The 15,985-nt window shown below is 57.7% G+C and overlaps 1 protein-coding gene across 1 annotated transcript in view; it reads left to right on the plus strand.

Annotated features, from left to right (window-relative positions):
* Positions 1–15,985, plus strand: part of TTC28 (tetratricopeptide repeat domain 28) — a 402,828-nt gene that overhangs the window by 367,903 nt on the left and 18,940 nt on the right. Inside the window, exons 13-14 of the mRNA XM_059895062.1 lie at positions 4,413–4,557; positions 14,502–14,681. Coding sequence (XP_059751045.1) covers positions 4,413–4,557; positions 14,502–14,681 — 325 coding nt within the window. The remainder of the gene's footprint in view (positions 1–4,412; positions 4,558–14,501; positions 14,682–15,985) is intronic.

Below are 15,985 nucleotides of genomic sequence, written 5' to 3' on the forward strand. Positions count from 1 at the left end.
CTGCCTGCCTGCTGTCCCCCTGGATGCGTGCTCAGTCCCTCCGTTTCCCATTACCACACAGATGGCTGAGCCGCAGAGAAAACGAATATTTCTCCAGAAGTAGATTAATAAACATCATCTGAGGAATGAGCTGGTAAAGACCACGATGTGGTGTGAGAAAATCCTCTCTGCTGAGAGCTGGACTGTCAATTAGCCCGATGGGGTCCCTGGCAATAAATGAAGGCCTCAAGGAAAGCGAGCCAGCGCCCCCTGCTGGAGCCGCGTGGTGGAGCAGCTGGGAGTCCCGGGAGCCCGGCCCTCCTTCCTGCTCCCACGAAATCTGGGAGAGGCTGCCCGCTGTCAACGTTACCTTTGTGGACCCAGCAGCGGGGAGGGCAGCGATCGGAGGCAAGTGCAGGTTGCTCAGTGTGTCCTGAAGGCTGGGAGGACACAATAAAACCCCTCCCTCCCAGGCAGTTGGGAGGCCTGACCCTGCCCTGGCCGGCAGCCTCTTCCAGGCTCTTGGCCTCTCTGATCTGTAGAAGAGGAACCTCCCCACCTCCTAGGGTCCTGAGAGCGAGATGTGGGTGTGGCAGGCTTGGCAGGAGCCTGAATAGGGGCCCAGCCCTTCCTGCGGCTCACCCTCTTGCCACGGGGAAACGTTTCCACCCTGTCAAAGCACCATCCTCTCATCTGCCTCCAGATTGCCCAGGCAGAGAGAAGTCAGCCAGGCTGAAAGGGCCCGCAGAAATCAGAGCAGTGCCATCACCGAGGCCCCACCCCGCGGCCGTGCTTCCGCAGTGTGATGGATGCACTGGGCCGTGGCGACAATGCCAGGAAGGAGGACAGCAGGGAGCGGACCATCCCACACATCCGCTCACACCTGTCAACCACTCCGGCCCGGGGCTCAGAGCCCAGGGGACCGCGGCCGCTTGGCTGTGACTCTGAATCCCGACCACAGGGACGTGCATTGGCGACGCCGACTTTCCAGACAGATTGCAGCGCCGGAGGGCTGTGCTCACGCCCTGCCACCGACACGGGCAAGCTCAGGGAGGGCTCTAGGGCTGTGGCCAGCAGAGCGGTTAAAAGAGACACCGCAGTTTTGATGGCTTCCTAGAGTGAGTAGATTTTTAATTTTTTAAAACTAGAAGAGACCTGCAAGGCATTTAGTCTACCCTTTTGTCTTACAATCAAGGAAAAGTGGGGAGCAGAGAAGTGACATGCCTTGGCAGAGTCACACGGCGGCAGCTCTGTTGTCCGGGAACGTCCCCCCAGCCCAGGGAAGGAGCTTGACCGCTCGGCTCCTCTGAAATATGGTGCATCTTTGTGCAGATCTCCGGGCAGGCGCACCCCTGTGAGAGCCGCTGTAGGTCACTGTGAATGTTGTAGCAAAAACAGAAGCAACACACACAGGGAGCTTGTTGATTGCAGTCTGTCCAAGGCAGCTCTGTGGAGGTGAGGAAACCACTGCTCGCTACTGTGACCCTGGTGGGTCCTAGCCTGAGACCCGGCCCCCGCCCCCAGCCCCCGGAAGCGTACAGATGCCCAGAGAGAGTGTCCCTGGAAACCTCCGCCAAGCAACACGTGCCGCGACCGGCCGTGTGTTTACCAGCCCTGACCAAGGACATCGACTGGCTTCCCACCTGAACTGGCCGGGAGTGAGGGCGCTGAGTCCCAGCCTGGTCCCAGCCCTGGAGACCAGCAGGAGGCCTTCAGGGAAGGGTGAAGACCGCAGAGCCTTCCTCTGATGAGCCCTGCAAGGAATCGGCCTGGGGGAGGAGCTTCCTGTTCAGGCAGGCCTGGTGCTGAAGGGGGTGGGCCGGCCTCGGCAGCGCGAGCCCAGAGGCCAGCCGCCCTGCCGCCTCACCTCTCCAGCCCGCAGCCCCACCCTCCATACATTTGCCCCCAACACTCTGCCCCAAGCACCCCAGTGCTCCATTCCCAACACTGGTGCCTCCCTCTGCGCTGTCCCTGGGCTTGGAATGGCCTTCCCCCTCCTTGTCCACAGGAAGTCTAACTCCAGATCGCCCCCTGTGCCCACAGCAAATGGTCCTCTCCCAGAAAGCCCTCCCTTGGCTCTGCCTGACCAGCAGCTAGTCAGGGTCTTATGCCCCGGACCCCTGCTGGCGCTCTTCCCTTCTCTACATACAGCCTAGTGCCGGGACCCATGGGTCAGCCCCTATGTGGACCCACGTGCCTGGCACATCGTGGGGTAGTGATGCGTGTGGAGTGGGTTAGCATTGTTGGGCCCCTTTAGATGCCTCTGGCACTTCATGGGTTCAATAGAAAGGCAACCCCGCCCACTTCCACCCTCCTGCCCAGGGCTTCTCACTCATTGTCCCATCAGCTGAGACTCCCAACACCTTTCAGGTTCTGGATGCTTTGCAGTCATCCTCCCCTATCTGACACTCTCTGCAGCATTTTCCCTTTTTGCAGATGCAAAAAGTGAGGCCCAGAGGGCGAGAGACTTGCCCCAGGCTGGGACCCGTGCCCACAGGTCTGTCCATCGCACAGCTCCCCACCCCCTCCTGCCTTCCCTGTGCAGCTTGGTCATGCTGGTCTCCTTGTACCAGGGGAGCTCGGGATGTGGAACTGGGTCTCTTTCTCCAGTAGGAGCTATTTAGTTTAGGGCCTTGGGGTTTGTGGAGCGCCCCATCGGTCACTGTTAGGACTTGTGGCCACACCGTTGTCTGGGAACATGGCACTCCCTGGATGTCTGTGGCCAGATTAATCAGACTCAGGTGCCTCAAGTGGGGTAACAAGCCCACAGTCCAGGAGACACATGTCTAAAGAGTGAAGTGAGGGGTGTGTGGGGCAGGGTGCTGCAGTCCTGCCACCCCCCCGTGCTGTTCTGCTGGCACCCCGGGCTCCCCAGGCTGCGAGTGCACACAGGCCGTGTGTAAGAGCACACGGTGCCGTGACAGACACTGCGCGTCACTCCAGCACATCTCTGGAGGGCAGTTTGGTGCTCGCTCCTTCAGGGGAGCAATGCTCTTTGCCGTGTATTCCAGGGAATTAAGTGAGCCTCTGAGTGTCACTGCAGGGTTATCTGTGCTTCACTGGCTCTGATGGCAAAGACATGCCACAGCCCCAGTCGCTTGTAATTACATGCTTTCTGAGTGAGGGTGATGTAGGAGCGGCCGTGAGCAGGCTCGCAGGCCCTCCGAGCCCTCTCCTCTTTCTTCTCTTGCAGGAGCAGGGTAGGGGCTGAGGGTGCTCACAGCCTGGCTTGGCATGACCCTAGGATTTAGAAGTGGGACACTGCTGAGAACACCACAAAGGGTGGGGGAAGGCCAGGGACAGAAGCCATGCCTCAAAAACGCAAACGCATCTTTCAGATCATTTCTCTAGATGGTCATGGATCCTGGCCTGGCCCAGGAGGGAAAGCCGTGTTCTGCTTTTCCTTAGGTAATAACCACAGAGCTGCCACTGCCAGCCGCCCAGAGTACTTACTTGGCCACGTGTCTGGTGTGAGACCTGGTCTCTGCCTTAAGGTCCTTGAGTGCATAGCAGAAACTCCAGAACTGAGCACGGTGTCTGGATCAAGGCTGAGAGCCCACTGACTGTCCAGTAGTCATGTGGGGGCCGCCACCAGAGGCTGTGCTGGGGCCACGCTAGCCACGCCGAGGGGCGGGTTCAGAAAGACTCGTGGGGCAGCCTGGTCCTTGCAGTGGAGATGGGTTTGTTTCCCTACCTGCCGTCTCTTCTGCTCACCTGTGCCGTTTGTCCTCTGTTGGTCCCCAGGGCCTGCGTCAGTGCCTGGCAGGTAGCCAGTGCTCAGGAAACATTTTCTCAATGCATCAGTGACTCAATGAATGTTGTCGGCCTGTGTTGGGAGTGTGAAACTTGGGGTCCTTGGGGTTGAAAATACCACCTGTACTAATAAAATTTTGCCTGGAAACTTTGGAACATAAATTAAAAAGGAAAACAATACCTGCAGCTGCGCCTGAGCTGACCACCCCCCCATGAGGGGCCTCGGGCTGTGCTGGGGCTCCGGTGGGGGCCGGAGGCTGACCTGAGCCCAGGTTGGGGCCAACAGGATCCTCGTTGGCCCCAACCAGGCCAGCACCCTGGACATTAGTTGGTCTTGGGGCACCGTCTTCCGAGCAGTTTGGTGGCTGCCCCGATTCTCATGGTCCTCATGTCTGCCTGCCCAGTCGCTCCACACAAGGATGTAATTAAATCCTTTGAAGAGCACTTCAGGACATTTGATTATGCAGAAGAACTCCACAGCCGTGTAAGCTGTTGTGCGCAGCTGGGCCGCCCTGTGGTGTCTGTCAGTGCTCACTGTGCTGTGAACAGTACCTGAGGGGGAGGGGGCGAGGCCACAGGGAGGGAGGCCGGCGCGTCCTGCTGGGTGGCCTCCCCGCTGCCTCCTCCAGGAACAGGAACGGAGCCTGTGCCTGACGTCACCCCCGTCCTTCTCTCCCCAGGAGCTGCCAGAGCACGACCAGCCTGGTCGGCAACACCACGTCGCCCGTCAAGGACGGGACCTCCTCTCTTCCCAGGAGGCAGAGCTCGTTCGCCAGGCCGCCGCTCCGCGCTCTGTACGACCTGCTCGTGGCACCCATGGAAGGGGTAAGTGCCCGGCCCACGGCTCCTTGGCGTCAGGACACATCACTTCCCGCTCAGCACCTCTGCACCCCCCAGACAAAAAACAGGCTCCTGAGACAGAAGAGGTTTTCCAGACATGGGGCTTCTCCGACCAACTTCTCAGTCAGCGTCCGGAAGCCCAAGTGGGCATGTGTGCTGGGTTGGCTGCTGGTTAGTGGATAGGCCCTGAGCTCCAAGTGGGCAGATCCGGGTTCAGGTCCCAGCCCGGCTCCTTACTGGCCGGCTGGTCAGTTTGGCCTCCGTGACCTCAGGTGCAGATGAGACGCTGCTCCTTCCCACCTTGCTCGTCAGACTTGGGGAGGCCTGGGGGTGCAGGGCTGCACGCATCTCCTCCATCTCCTCAGCAGTCAGCGCTGCCCCGCCCACTGCTCATCTGAGGGTCTCGCCTGAGCAGCTTCAAGCCCAGGGCTGCTTCCTGGTGAGAACAGACCCTTGGCCTCTGCCCTTGTCAGGACTCACTCCACCACAGGGTCCAGCGGCAGAGACGCCCTTGCACTTGTGATTTCTCGAGAAGGTTGAGCGCGGCTACTGACAGGTTTCTGTGGCCCTAGTCTCTGCACATCACTTTTCAATCCAGATGTGGCTATGTAACTGGTGGGAGGGTGTGAGGGGAGGGCTGCCAAAGGGCTCAGGGATCTTGTGAATCTGAATGGTGAGCCCATCAGATGCTTTTGTACGCGACTGTGTATTAGTCAGCTCTGGCTGCTGTAACAAAATGCTGCCGACTGGGGCTTAAACAACCGACATTTATTTCTCACAGTTCTGGAGGCTGGAAGTCCCAGATTCTTGGTGGGAGACCTCTTCCTGGCTTGAAAACAGCTACTTTCGCACGTGTCCTCACGTGATGGAGAGAAAGACAGAGACAGAGAGACAGGGAGAGCGAGCACACTCAGGTTTCTTCTTCTTCTAAGGACACTAATCCCATCATGGAGGTCCTGCCCTCATGACCTCATCTAAACTGAATTATCTCCCCAAGGTCCCACCTCCAAATACCATCACACTGGGGGCCTAGGGCATGAACATATAAATTTGGGGGGGACACAAACATCCAGTTCATTACAGGCCCCTAGGAAAGTCCAGGTACCTGCAGCAAGTGGAGGCTGTGCTCCTGGAGGGCCCAGCTCTCAGCTGGGGAGGGTGGGGATTGACGGGGCCTCAGGGAGCCAGCCTGTGTGTCCCTCCTAGCAGCTCCCCACAGCCAGGTGGGAGAGTCGTCTCACAGGTGTTGGAGTGGCCCATCAGCAGCTCTCTTCCACTTTTGCCAACTGACAGAGGTGAGGTGCATCCTCAAGGTGTCCTCACCTTGACAGTGATCCCTTCACCCTCAGGAAATGCCAGTGCATCTCCTGGCCTGGCCTTCCCAGGATGTGTGTCAACTTGCCTGATATTTTTCAGGAGGCTGCACTGCCTGGTGGTGCCCTCTGGACTTCCCTCACTCAGGGACACGGGGGTGGAGGGAAGCACAGAGCCTCTAGGAGCTGGAAGGCTGGACTCGTGTCTAGCACTGCCTTTTCCTGGCTAGGTGACCTTGGCCAAGCTGGTACCCCTCCTTGAGTACCTGTGTCCTCATTAGAAATTGAGGACGATGTCACCGAGCAGAGCCATCTCTGTGTCCCTAGCAGCTGGCACGGGGCCTGGTGCATGTTGGCACTCAGTAAAGTTTATAGATGGTACGTGGTCCAAAGCTGCATTTGGTATTTAGGTCTAGTCTGGATACAAAGCAGAAGACCCGAGGCAGAAGTCAGCTAATGGGTCTTCTGTGGCCGCTGGGAGCTTTCCAAGAGGTTATCGAGCAGAAGGAAGGGGCTGGGCCTGCCCTGGAGCAGCTTTGAGTCTGTGAGCCCCCGACCCTGTCAACCAGCCCGGTGCTGGTTCTGGCTTACTTCTGGGTAGGTCCCAAGTCCAGTGACGTGCCTGCAGGGGACTCACACCTGAGCGTTGTTTGTTTCGCTGGTTGACCCCTCCCCTTTTGGCCAGAGAAGGGGCTCTTCCCTTGTATGAAAGACAGAAATCCTCGGGGTGGAGAGCAGCGGGAAGAGGCTGGGGGCGGAGAGAGGCAACCCCTCCCTCCATCCATTGCAGCGTTTCCACCGGGGGGGAGAGGCTGCTACAGCCCCGAGTCATCCTTGAAGGGGTCCCGTGAGTTTATAAACTCTGCCCTGTGTTTTTTAGACAGTTTTTCTCTCTGAGGACTTTCCCCTATGACTTAAAGAATATAAACATGCCAGTGGGATTAGTGGTTGCTTGTGTCTGGACATCTGTGCTCCTCCAGGGGTGCCGGGAAGGGGAAGATTTATGGACTCGAGCCCCAAACGAGTTAGAACAGTGATCGAAGTCATGTCTTTATACAGTTGACTAAGGAAGGAAACCCCGGCCCCCCGACGTGCGTGCCGGCGTCCTGAGGCTGCGGCAGCCCCTCTGTGCTCGGGAATGGCACGTGTGAACAGGTGTGACCCTCAGGGGTGCGTCTCGTCTTGAAGTGAGGCATTTAGTTTGAGAGCATTTAGTTCCTGATATTTAGTCCTTTTGTGACTGAGGAGTTTGAACACAGTGAAGGAGTTAGGCTGCCTCAAAAGAGATGTGGAGTAAAACCTTTCAGAGGTCGTTAAAGTAAATGATCAGGGCAAGAGCTTTTCCTTGGCTGACTAATGGGACTCACTGCGGTTCAGTAAAACCACTTCACCGAAGAGCTGGGATCTAATCAGGAGTTCCTTCCCTCCGCATTTCATCCCCTCATTCACGTGTTTCTTGACACGTGCCAGGCACAGCCGGGCGCACACCAGGCACGGAGGAGAGTGGGGGCGGGGGCGGTTTGCCGGGTATGGCGCTCATGGACCATGCTCCTGCTCAGCGCACTGCCCGGTGGAGGAGGTGGACGACTGCTGGTTCCCGCCCTGCTCCGGAGGCCACTAGAGGGCGACACGGCACCGTCCGCCGCTCCCGCCGCTGTCAGCTGCCAGACAGAGCCAGGCCTTCTCCACATTTTCAATGCAAATACAAATCAAAACCGAAAGTCCAAGATTATGAATTACTGACACTTCAAGACTAAAACGATTAGCCTCTTCACATGGGACGTATAATTATTTGAACAACTGCCTTTGTTTAGCCGCAGTCCTGTTGCTAAGGGACTAGGTCAGACGGTATGAAAAGTGGAACAGAATAATATTTTACCGCAGGCTTGCACCAGGACTTGATTTAATTTAGCTGAAGGGAAACACTGCTGTGGCTCTTTCCTGGAAGCACGCTGTCCTTTGCTGTCAGGACGGGTGAGCATGTCCAGTTATCACTGAGGAGGCCCCGTTCCATCTGCACATGAGCCATCATCAAACATTAAGTCAAATCCTGTCTCAGACCCAAAGGAGAAAATGTCACCAAAGAAAAGTGGCACGTGCTAGTGTGAGAGGGACCGGGACCCGGTTTGGGTCCGTGGCATTCGTTCTTCATCACCGTCGAGTGAAGGGTAGTCACTCGTGCCCGAGCCTAGACTCGCCACAGGGACACGCAGATTCACGCGCCCCCAGGGCTGCTCCATGTGAAGCACAGACCCCGAATTACCCCTCAGTTTGCGGACGGGGCTTCGTCCAGAGCCAGAAGCTGCTAGCATTAAGGACCCAGATGTAGAGTCTAAAATTCCCTAGGGTTTGCTCAGATCACTCTTTAAATGTGATTTAACAAGTCCCTGGGCTTGTTCTAGTTATAGTCTCTCTCATCCTTATCGTTATTTCCGTTTATTTAAATTCCCTGTTTCCTAAGTTTACAGTCGTCAAAGCCAAGATGATAAGACAGGTAGGAGGAGTGAACGACTCTGGTCAGGAGCAGTCCCCCTCGTCCACCTCTGCTCTTGACTAAAGAAGCCTCCAGGCTAAGCGGAGTTATCTGGTTCAGGACCCCAGAAACTGACTTAAAACTTGCCGTTCACATCGGTTAGGTTGGTAAACTGCCCTCCTAGACACCAGAGCTCCAGGATGGCCCAGGACCTCTCCTCTGAGAAACTCGAGGTAAGGGTCTGGCTCTGGGGCTTGGCCAGGAGAAGAGCTTGGCTTTGGCAGGGTCGTGACTGTGATGTCTGCTCTGGGGGAAAGGGACTCTTGTAAAGCGATGTGATAACCTAGCTTATCCTTTACCCGGGAGATGAGACCGACTGGTCAGGTGCCTGGTTTGTAAATAGACTGGAGGCTTTGGAGGTCGTCTTCGAAGGCTTGTCACACAACAGTCCGACCTTGACTCCGGAGTGTGGAGGGGGGACAAGGCCCGCGAGATGGGCACCGCCAGGCTGTCTGATTTCTGATTGGGACTCTGTGGTAACATTCACATGAGGACAGATGTCACCCAAGGACCGCAAGTGTCACCACAGCTGATTAGGAGAAGGAAAAACGGAGGCAACGACTCACAAGCTGTCTGGACTGCTGAAGCAGTAGTGAGAGCACCAGACCAATCAGCGAGCTCCTGCCAGGCAAGCGGTGTTCTCACCTGGGTCAGGGCCCCTTGGGTCGATTCGAGCTGATGTTCAACTGCCCCCGTCTCAGCCTGACCCCAGTAGGTTCTGGGGGAGCCAAGGCACACCTTCCACTGAGGGCGTGTGGGCTCGTTTTCACCAGTTCGGCCACAGAGAGGCCCCTGTGCGTGAGCAGACCTCTGGGCTGACTTGGCTGAGACTGGACCCTGGGTGGCCGGCAGGCCCCTCTGGCTCTGGTTGGCCACTGGTCATGCATCTCCTGTAGCCAGATTCCTCTGGTTTGCCCCTTCTCAGAATCTCCAGGCAAACCAGTGGTTTGTTTTTTGTTGTTCAGAGAGGACAGTTGAGTGGGTCGAATTTGGACTTTTGCATTTCTGGTTGGAATACAGTGTCTACAATCCTGGTAGCTTTTAGTCATGGTTTCAGGGTTTTTTTCTGAACAGCTTTGATATTTACTGAGACTGATACAACCATCCATGACACCAAGATTTCTCAGAAGCGTCACATAAAAGGTTTCTCTACCTTAAAAAGTTCTGTTTGATCAATTCGCTCAATCAAATATATAAGTCAGGAAAAAATCCTAAGCCCTGTACATGGTTCTGGGGTATCCAGATTCCTAGCAGTCAGTTCTTTGCTTCTGGAATCCTTGTTGTACACAGTGAAGTCCATTTCATCCCAAATCTAATCTGCCGGAAAGTTCATGGACCCAGGAATTTTCTTGCGCCCCCCTGTGGTGATCAGGGGTGTTCATTCTCTGGCCTGTTATGCTGTGAGGCTCTGAGAGGCCTCCTGTCCTTCCGTGAAAACGGAACTCCCCGCATATGGAGGCTACAGGCTGCTCCTCTGAACCCTGGTGCTGTGCACAGAGCACGTAGTGCTTAAGCCAAAGTTAGGACGCATGCAACATCACGTTTGATATCGGTGCTTTCCAAACGGTTCAGCACCCCCCGGTCACCATGAGTGTATATGGGAGATCCCGTTGACCAAAATGGTGATCGAATCAGAGTTCACCACCCAGGCAAACACTTGGGACCCGTGGGGGTTGCCTGGGGGAACTGCCGACTCGGAAATTGGACGTCAGGGTAACTGCTTGGCGGTGGGTTTCGCAGGTGTCAGGTGTGGTGGATACTCAGTGAAGAGCTGTGGATGATGGTGGTGGAGACGTGCAGGTGAGGAGGACCGTGGTGATGGCGGTATCCCTGAGTCCCCGGGTTCCATGTGGAGCTGGACGCTCCAAAGAGGCCATTTATGTGTTTTGGCCGTGCTTACAAACACAGGAGGGAAAGGGAATGAGTTGTACTAGAAAAATGATCGAGACCCAGCAGGAAAGAATAGTATGAATAATAGGACCTGTGTTCCTCTTATTTAAAGCACCTGAAGGCAGTTGAGAATTCACGTTTGACCAGTGTGTGCTGAGGGCCCGCCTAGAGCCCCACACGCTGCCTGTGAGGTCGTGGCGTCAGTGCTGTCCTGTGGGTTCGGGAACTGAGGGGCAGGGAGGTGAGAGTCTTGTCGATGTTCTCAGAACCCCCTCCACCTCTCCCCTAACCACACACCCCATCATCTAGCAGTTCCGGGTCCCCCAGAGCTCCCGACCCAGCACGCGGGCCCAGACCCCGTGGCGAAGGCCTCTCCCGGAATGTGCCTTCCCTTCCTGGTCACTGGGCAAGGCTTTCCAACCTTCCAAACCCCGCTCAACAGAGGGTCTGGGTCTCGTCAGGAGCTAGAAAGCACAGGTAGGTTAACCAGGGGAGATTAGTATCAAGACTGTTCCCTGTGGTGAAGGGGTAACTGTGAGATACAGGAGACTGTGTGGTTCTCCTGGGCTGAGGGAGCGAAACCCAGGAAGGACGGACACTGATGAGGTGTGGTTCCCCCTCCACCCACTCCCCGGGAGCGGGCTGTTCCCTGGTCAGGCCAGAGCCGGGCCACCCCCGAGTGCGGGCGGGAGGGGCCAGGAGCCACCGCCGGCGGGGCCACAGCGGGGCTGCATTCAGTACGTGCGCACGCACGCGCACACACACACACGCCCGCCTCAGGGCAGCACGTTTCGCTCGGGAGAACTGGCTGCAGGAAGCAGCGTGTGAAGAGCAGGTGTGGACAGGGCATTGGGAGCTGAGGTGGGAGCTGATAACAGCCGCCCAGAGCCCCCTGTGGAGAGGAGCCCCCTCTCCTCTGCAAAGCCTGGGCTTCGCCTGTTTTCGTCCTCTCACTGCCCGCCTCCCCTCCAGCCCGGCCGGCCTGGCGCCGCGAGCCCTCCAGTTGTGTTTGCTGCGACAGGCAGGGTCACGGCCCTGGTGAGAGCGAAGGGACGCTTCCTTCCTGGGGGAGTAACCAGATTTTAGGGCACTTGGCCTGGTGTTTTCTACTTCAGAAGACACATTTCTAGAAACTGCAGGGGTCAGAGAGTCGGAGTCGTTGCTGACATTTGCTGGACTGTGCTCGTGGCGGGTGTGGGGCCGATACAGAGCCCTTTTGTCCTTCAAACCCAGGGCTTCAGAAGCCAGCGAGCCCTTCCCAGACTGACAGACAGAGGCGCAGAATAGCGCTTCCTTGAATCCTCTCTCCTTTTCCGTCTTAACAGACGAGGTGTAGCTTGCATAGAGACATCACTGTGCTCTCCGTGTTTAAGTTCACGTTGGCTTTTGGCTGATCCTTCCGTGCCAGGGTGACGCTCGTGTGTCCTGGAGGCAGGATGCAGAGGACAGCTTCCAGGGCCCCTGTTCCAACATGTTCGGTCAGCGTTCCCGCTGCCTTTAACCGGAGCTGCCCGTCTGCCGCCACCCACCTCCTTCCCCTCTGCTGGACAGGGGTTCCATTTGGAGCCCTCGCCCAGGGCTGCGCATGCCAGGCCAGTACATGCCGCGAGGTGCTGTCCCGGGAGGACCTGGACCTATGAATGCGGGTACACGGTTCAGAGACGGGCTCGCAAGCTCCCAGGCTAGAGTTTCAGAGGCGTTTCCCTCTCCTCGCTGCTAAGGCCACTCTTCACCAAGTCCTGGCAAGTCCTGTCCCCTTCTCTCCGCTGCGTTTCCTCGTCTGAATTACCACGTGCAGCCCGTCTCGTTGGTGCAGGCTGCCTTTCAAGGCTTCATCAGAGGTTCCGCAGCAGAGGACGCAGGTCCCCACAGTCTGCGAGAGCCACACTCCCGCTCAGCCTCAGGCCTCCACCATCTGGCTCCCGAGTCCCTCTCCAGCCTTGCCCTCCGTGTGCCCCATGGGCCTCGTCTGGCCAGTTGGGGCCTCCCCACCCTCACGTGCAGAGCAGCAGCCGGGGGGGCCCAGCATCGTGTCCCACCCTCTGGGGCTGGCGTTTTACACTTCCGTGGTCTCACTCAGTAGTGGTTTCTTGTGCACATTTTATTTTCTGAGACATTGCATCATCGTGAGCTCTCGAGCAGGGACTGAGTCCTGAACTGACGTGGCTCCCCGCCGCCCCGTCACCCACCGTAGACACTAGTGGCTGGTGGAGAGATCAGAAGTCAGTCGTCGGAGAAGACACCCGAGCTCCTCCCAGGATGTGGCATCACCCTCTTGAGGCTTGTGCCTCAGACAAGACGGCCTTGTGGGCAGAGTTAGCAGAGTCCCTTCAAAGGCACGCTGCCTGTGGACCTTTTCTCTAAGCAGGGTCCAGTCTCTTACCTGGCCCAGCACCCCTCAACTACCTTCACTTCATGTGACAGGTGCTGTCGTGACTGGGGACTTGTCTGAGAGTGCTGTGTCCCCGTGAAGCCCGTGACCTGTGGAATGACACCTGACAGAGACTTATCAGGGTTGGGGCCCTGGCAGGTGGAGTCCAGGCAAGGTCTGCAGGGGTGGGGCTGCCACCCCGTCCAGTGATGCCTGGTGACCCCGGATCAGGCGAGGATGGGTCTGGTCCTGCCCATGGCAGGTGGCCTGAGCCCCCCCCATTGCCCATGTGCCGGGCGGCAGTGCTCTGGCTGGGCAGCGAGCAGTTGTCACTGTCACGGCTGCTGACCCATCCCCGAGGTCAGGGTACCAACAGCCCAGCTGCTCCGGCCCGGCCCCCAGGTCCTCTGGGTGTACTGCAGCAGCCAGCAATCTGCCCTCCAGAGGGCCTTCCAGAGCGTCCTCCCTGTGCCAGGCCAGGCAGGGACCTCGGTGTGGCCCACGGTGGGGACACGGAGCCCAGGAGTTGACCCCTGGAGTGGTCACTGGGCACACCCTACTTCTTCTCTCCTGGGTTGTACGGCGATACTTTTACCTTTTCTTGGAAAGTAGCTCTTAAAGAAAAAAAGAAACATTTGGCCTAATAATTTTTACTTCCACTTTCTTTAGATGCATCTAGAATTTTAAAAAAAGAAAAAAAGCCACAGGGGGTTTGTACAGACAGAATGTCCCACCAGGCGCATGTCCCTTTGGGTTAGCTGAATGCCCTCTGCACCCTCAGCCCAGAGCCCACAGCAGTGCGGCCATGGACACTCGCTCCTCCAGAGCGTGGCGGCTTGGGCAACAGAGGGATGGGGGGGGGGACCCGGCTGTGACCCTCCCCCGAGCCAGCACCCCAGGGCTCAGGGCCACCCAGCACCTGGCACCTGGTGCCCGCGGTCTGTGGGCCCTGCACGTTCTCCCCGCAGGCTCCTGTGGCCGCTTCATCTCTTTATTCACTCCTAGCCTGTGTCTAGTCTGGTTTTCACAGTCATTGCCACTTGCGTTATCCAGATTCATCTGGCCTTAGTCTCCATGAGCAATTCTGCTGGAGCGTGAGGGGTGCCTGTCTGCTCTGCGTCCGCATGCACTCACCCTTCCCTCAGGTCCCCGCCTGGGCCTTTCGGGAGTGATGGGGGTCCCATCAGTGTCAGATTCCCTGCCAGCACCGGGGGAGCGAGTGGGGACAGCCCCTGCAGAGCCCGGGGCCATGGGGCCACCCTGTCCTGGGGGGAGGGACACAGAGGCCTGAGGTGACTTGAGGTCCTGGAATCCGGAACCCTTCTCCTCCGGGGATGTCATCCTGGTTCCCAAAGCTTCTGTCTGCACGTCAGTTCTCTCGCCTCCTGTCCACTGAAATGGACAGCACGTCCCACTTTGGTTGAGACCTCACTGCCTGTGTGACAGGGTCATTCCTACACTGCCCGTAGGGTCCCTGTGCCAACGCAGCATCTCCTGCCCTGGTCCTTCGGGTGCACCGTGACTCACTGAGTGCTTTCTGGGACAGCTGCCCTTTGCATGAATCCCCTGCCTTCTGTAGAAACATCTGGATGACCCGGGCTGATCCTTGTCTTTGTGGGACACCCTCCGTGACGGGTGACCACAGTCTCCCTCCTGGCCCTGCTCCTCTACCCTCCTCCTCGGGTGGCGCCTGTGAGGCAGGTGGGAGGGAGCCCCGCCCCATCACCCCCACTCCCTGAGCGGACCCCCTGGGGGCGGGGGTGCCTGGTCCTCCCAAGGCGTACCCCCGCTGGGTGTGTCAGCCGCTCCGCTCACCCCACAGGGCCTGATGCACTCCAGCGGCCCTGTGGGCCGGCACCGGCAGCTGGTCCTGGTTCTGGAGGGGGAGCTCTACCTCATCCCGTTCGCCCTCCTGAAGGGAAGCTCCTCCAATGAGTACCTGTACGAGCGCTTCGCCCTCATCGCCGTCCCTTCCATCCGCTCCCTCGGTCCTCAGGCCAAGGTAAGTCAGGCCCGCCTGGGTGTTTGGGGCGCCGTCCCTCTGGCTGGGCTGGTGACCGCAAGAGGAGGTGTGGACTCTCTAGTTTGCGGCTGGTGGGGTCACTTTGGAGCAGATCCGTCCGAAGGCAGGGGGACAGCCTCCCGAACCCTTTGCCACCTCAGGAGGCCACCATGTGTGTCATTTCTCTCTGCGTTGCTTTGCTGTGACACCAGTGTTGGGAGCTACTCCCAGCACTGAGTCAGGCTGGAGGCTGTGCCGCCTGTCTGAGGAAGCGGGTCACCCCCTGGGGGCCGCGCTCACCCGCCAAGCTGACCGCTGAGTGGGCGCCGAGTGTGCCCAGCAGAAGGGCCGCAGGCAGGGAGGGCAGACAGATGGGATTAGCGTCAAGTGGGCAAGGGCCCCACAGGCCAACAAAGAACCGAAAACAAATGGGTGGCTTTCAGGACTTGGGTCTCATTTGGCAAAAATCAGTGTGGGATGAACTCTGTGGACTCAAGCGGGTGACAGTGGCCCACTACAGGTCAGGGCTTAGCCCACAGCCACCCCTGGCCCTGCCCACCTACCTAGAGGGCCTTCGGAGCCAGCCCTGAGCCCTCTTCCCTTCTCTAAACTCGCCCAGATACCCTGAGACCCGGGCTCCCTCCTGCCCCGACACTCCTGCCCCAGGCCTGGGCGTGGGTGGCCCCCACGGGACCTGCCTCAGCCTCTGTTGACCTTGGTCACTGGCATGGTTCCAGGTGGGTCAGTTTCTGCCTCACGGGTTTTGGAGATCTTAGTTATGACTGTTTTTGTTGCTGAATTGTACTTCTCATGGGACAGAATCAGTTCAAGGTGAAAGAAATGATTTTTCTCCAAGTTTTCGTCATGTCCATGGTTGACTGTGAATCCCATCCGTGAGCCAGCTGTGTGCCGTCTGGCACGGAGGGCCAACTCACCTCTCCGGCTGCCAGGGCACCCTGGGAGGCAGAGATGAACCAGAGAGTGGAAGAGTCCCGTCTCCCGACAGGCACCCGAGAGGCATATTTCTCTTTCCCAGTTTAAGGCATCACCGGGTGGAAACACCAAAAAATTATTTTGAAATAATTTGATGCATGATGTTTTCCCCAAAAAACATCAGAAGGCATCGTGGGGGAAAATCAGAACTTTGTTGGGCTTCTTTATAATGATTTTATAATTCAGTGATGTTTTTCATCTTTTCAGTTGTAGTGCCTCTAAAGGACTTAATTTGGCCCTGTCTCCCCTGTGACTTGCTTTTTGCAAGTTTAAACAAAATCACCCCTCCGAGCCCCTGTTGCATCAGCAGT

Source organism: Balaenoptera ricei, chromosome 14, assembly GCF_028023285.1.
Source record: "Balaenoptera ricei isolate mBalRic1 chromosome 14, mBalRic1.hap2, whole genome shotgun sequence".
Taxonomy (NCBI): domain Eukaryota; kingdom Metazoa; phylum Chordata; class Mammalia; order Artiodactyla; family Balaenopteridae; genus Balaenoptera; species Balaenoptera ricei.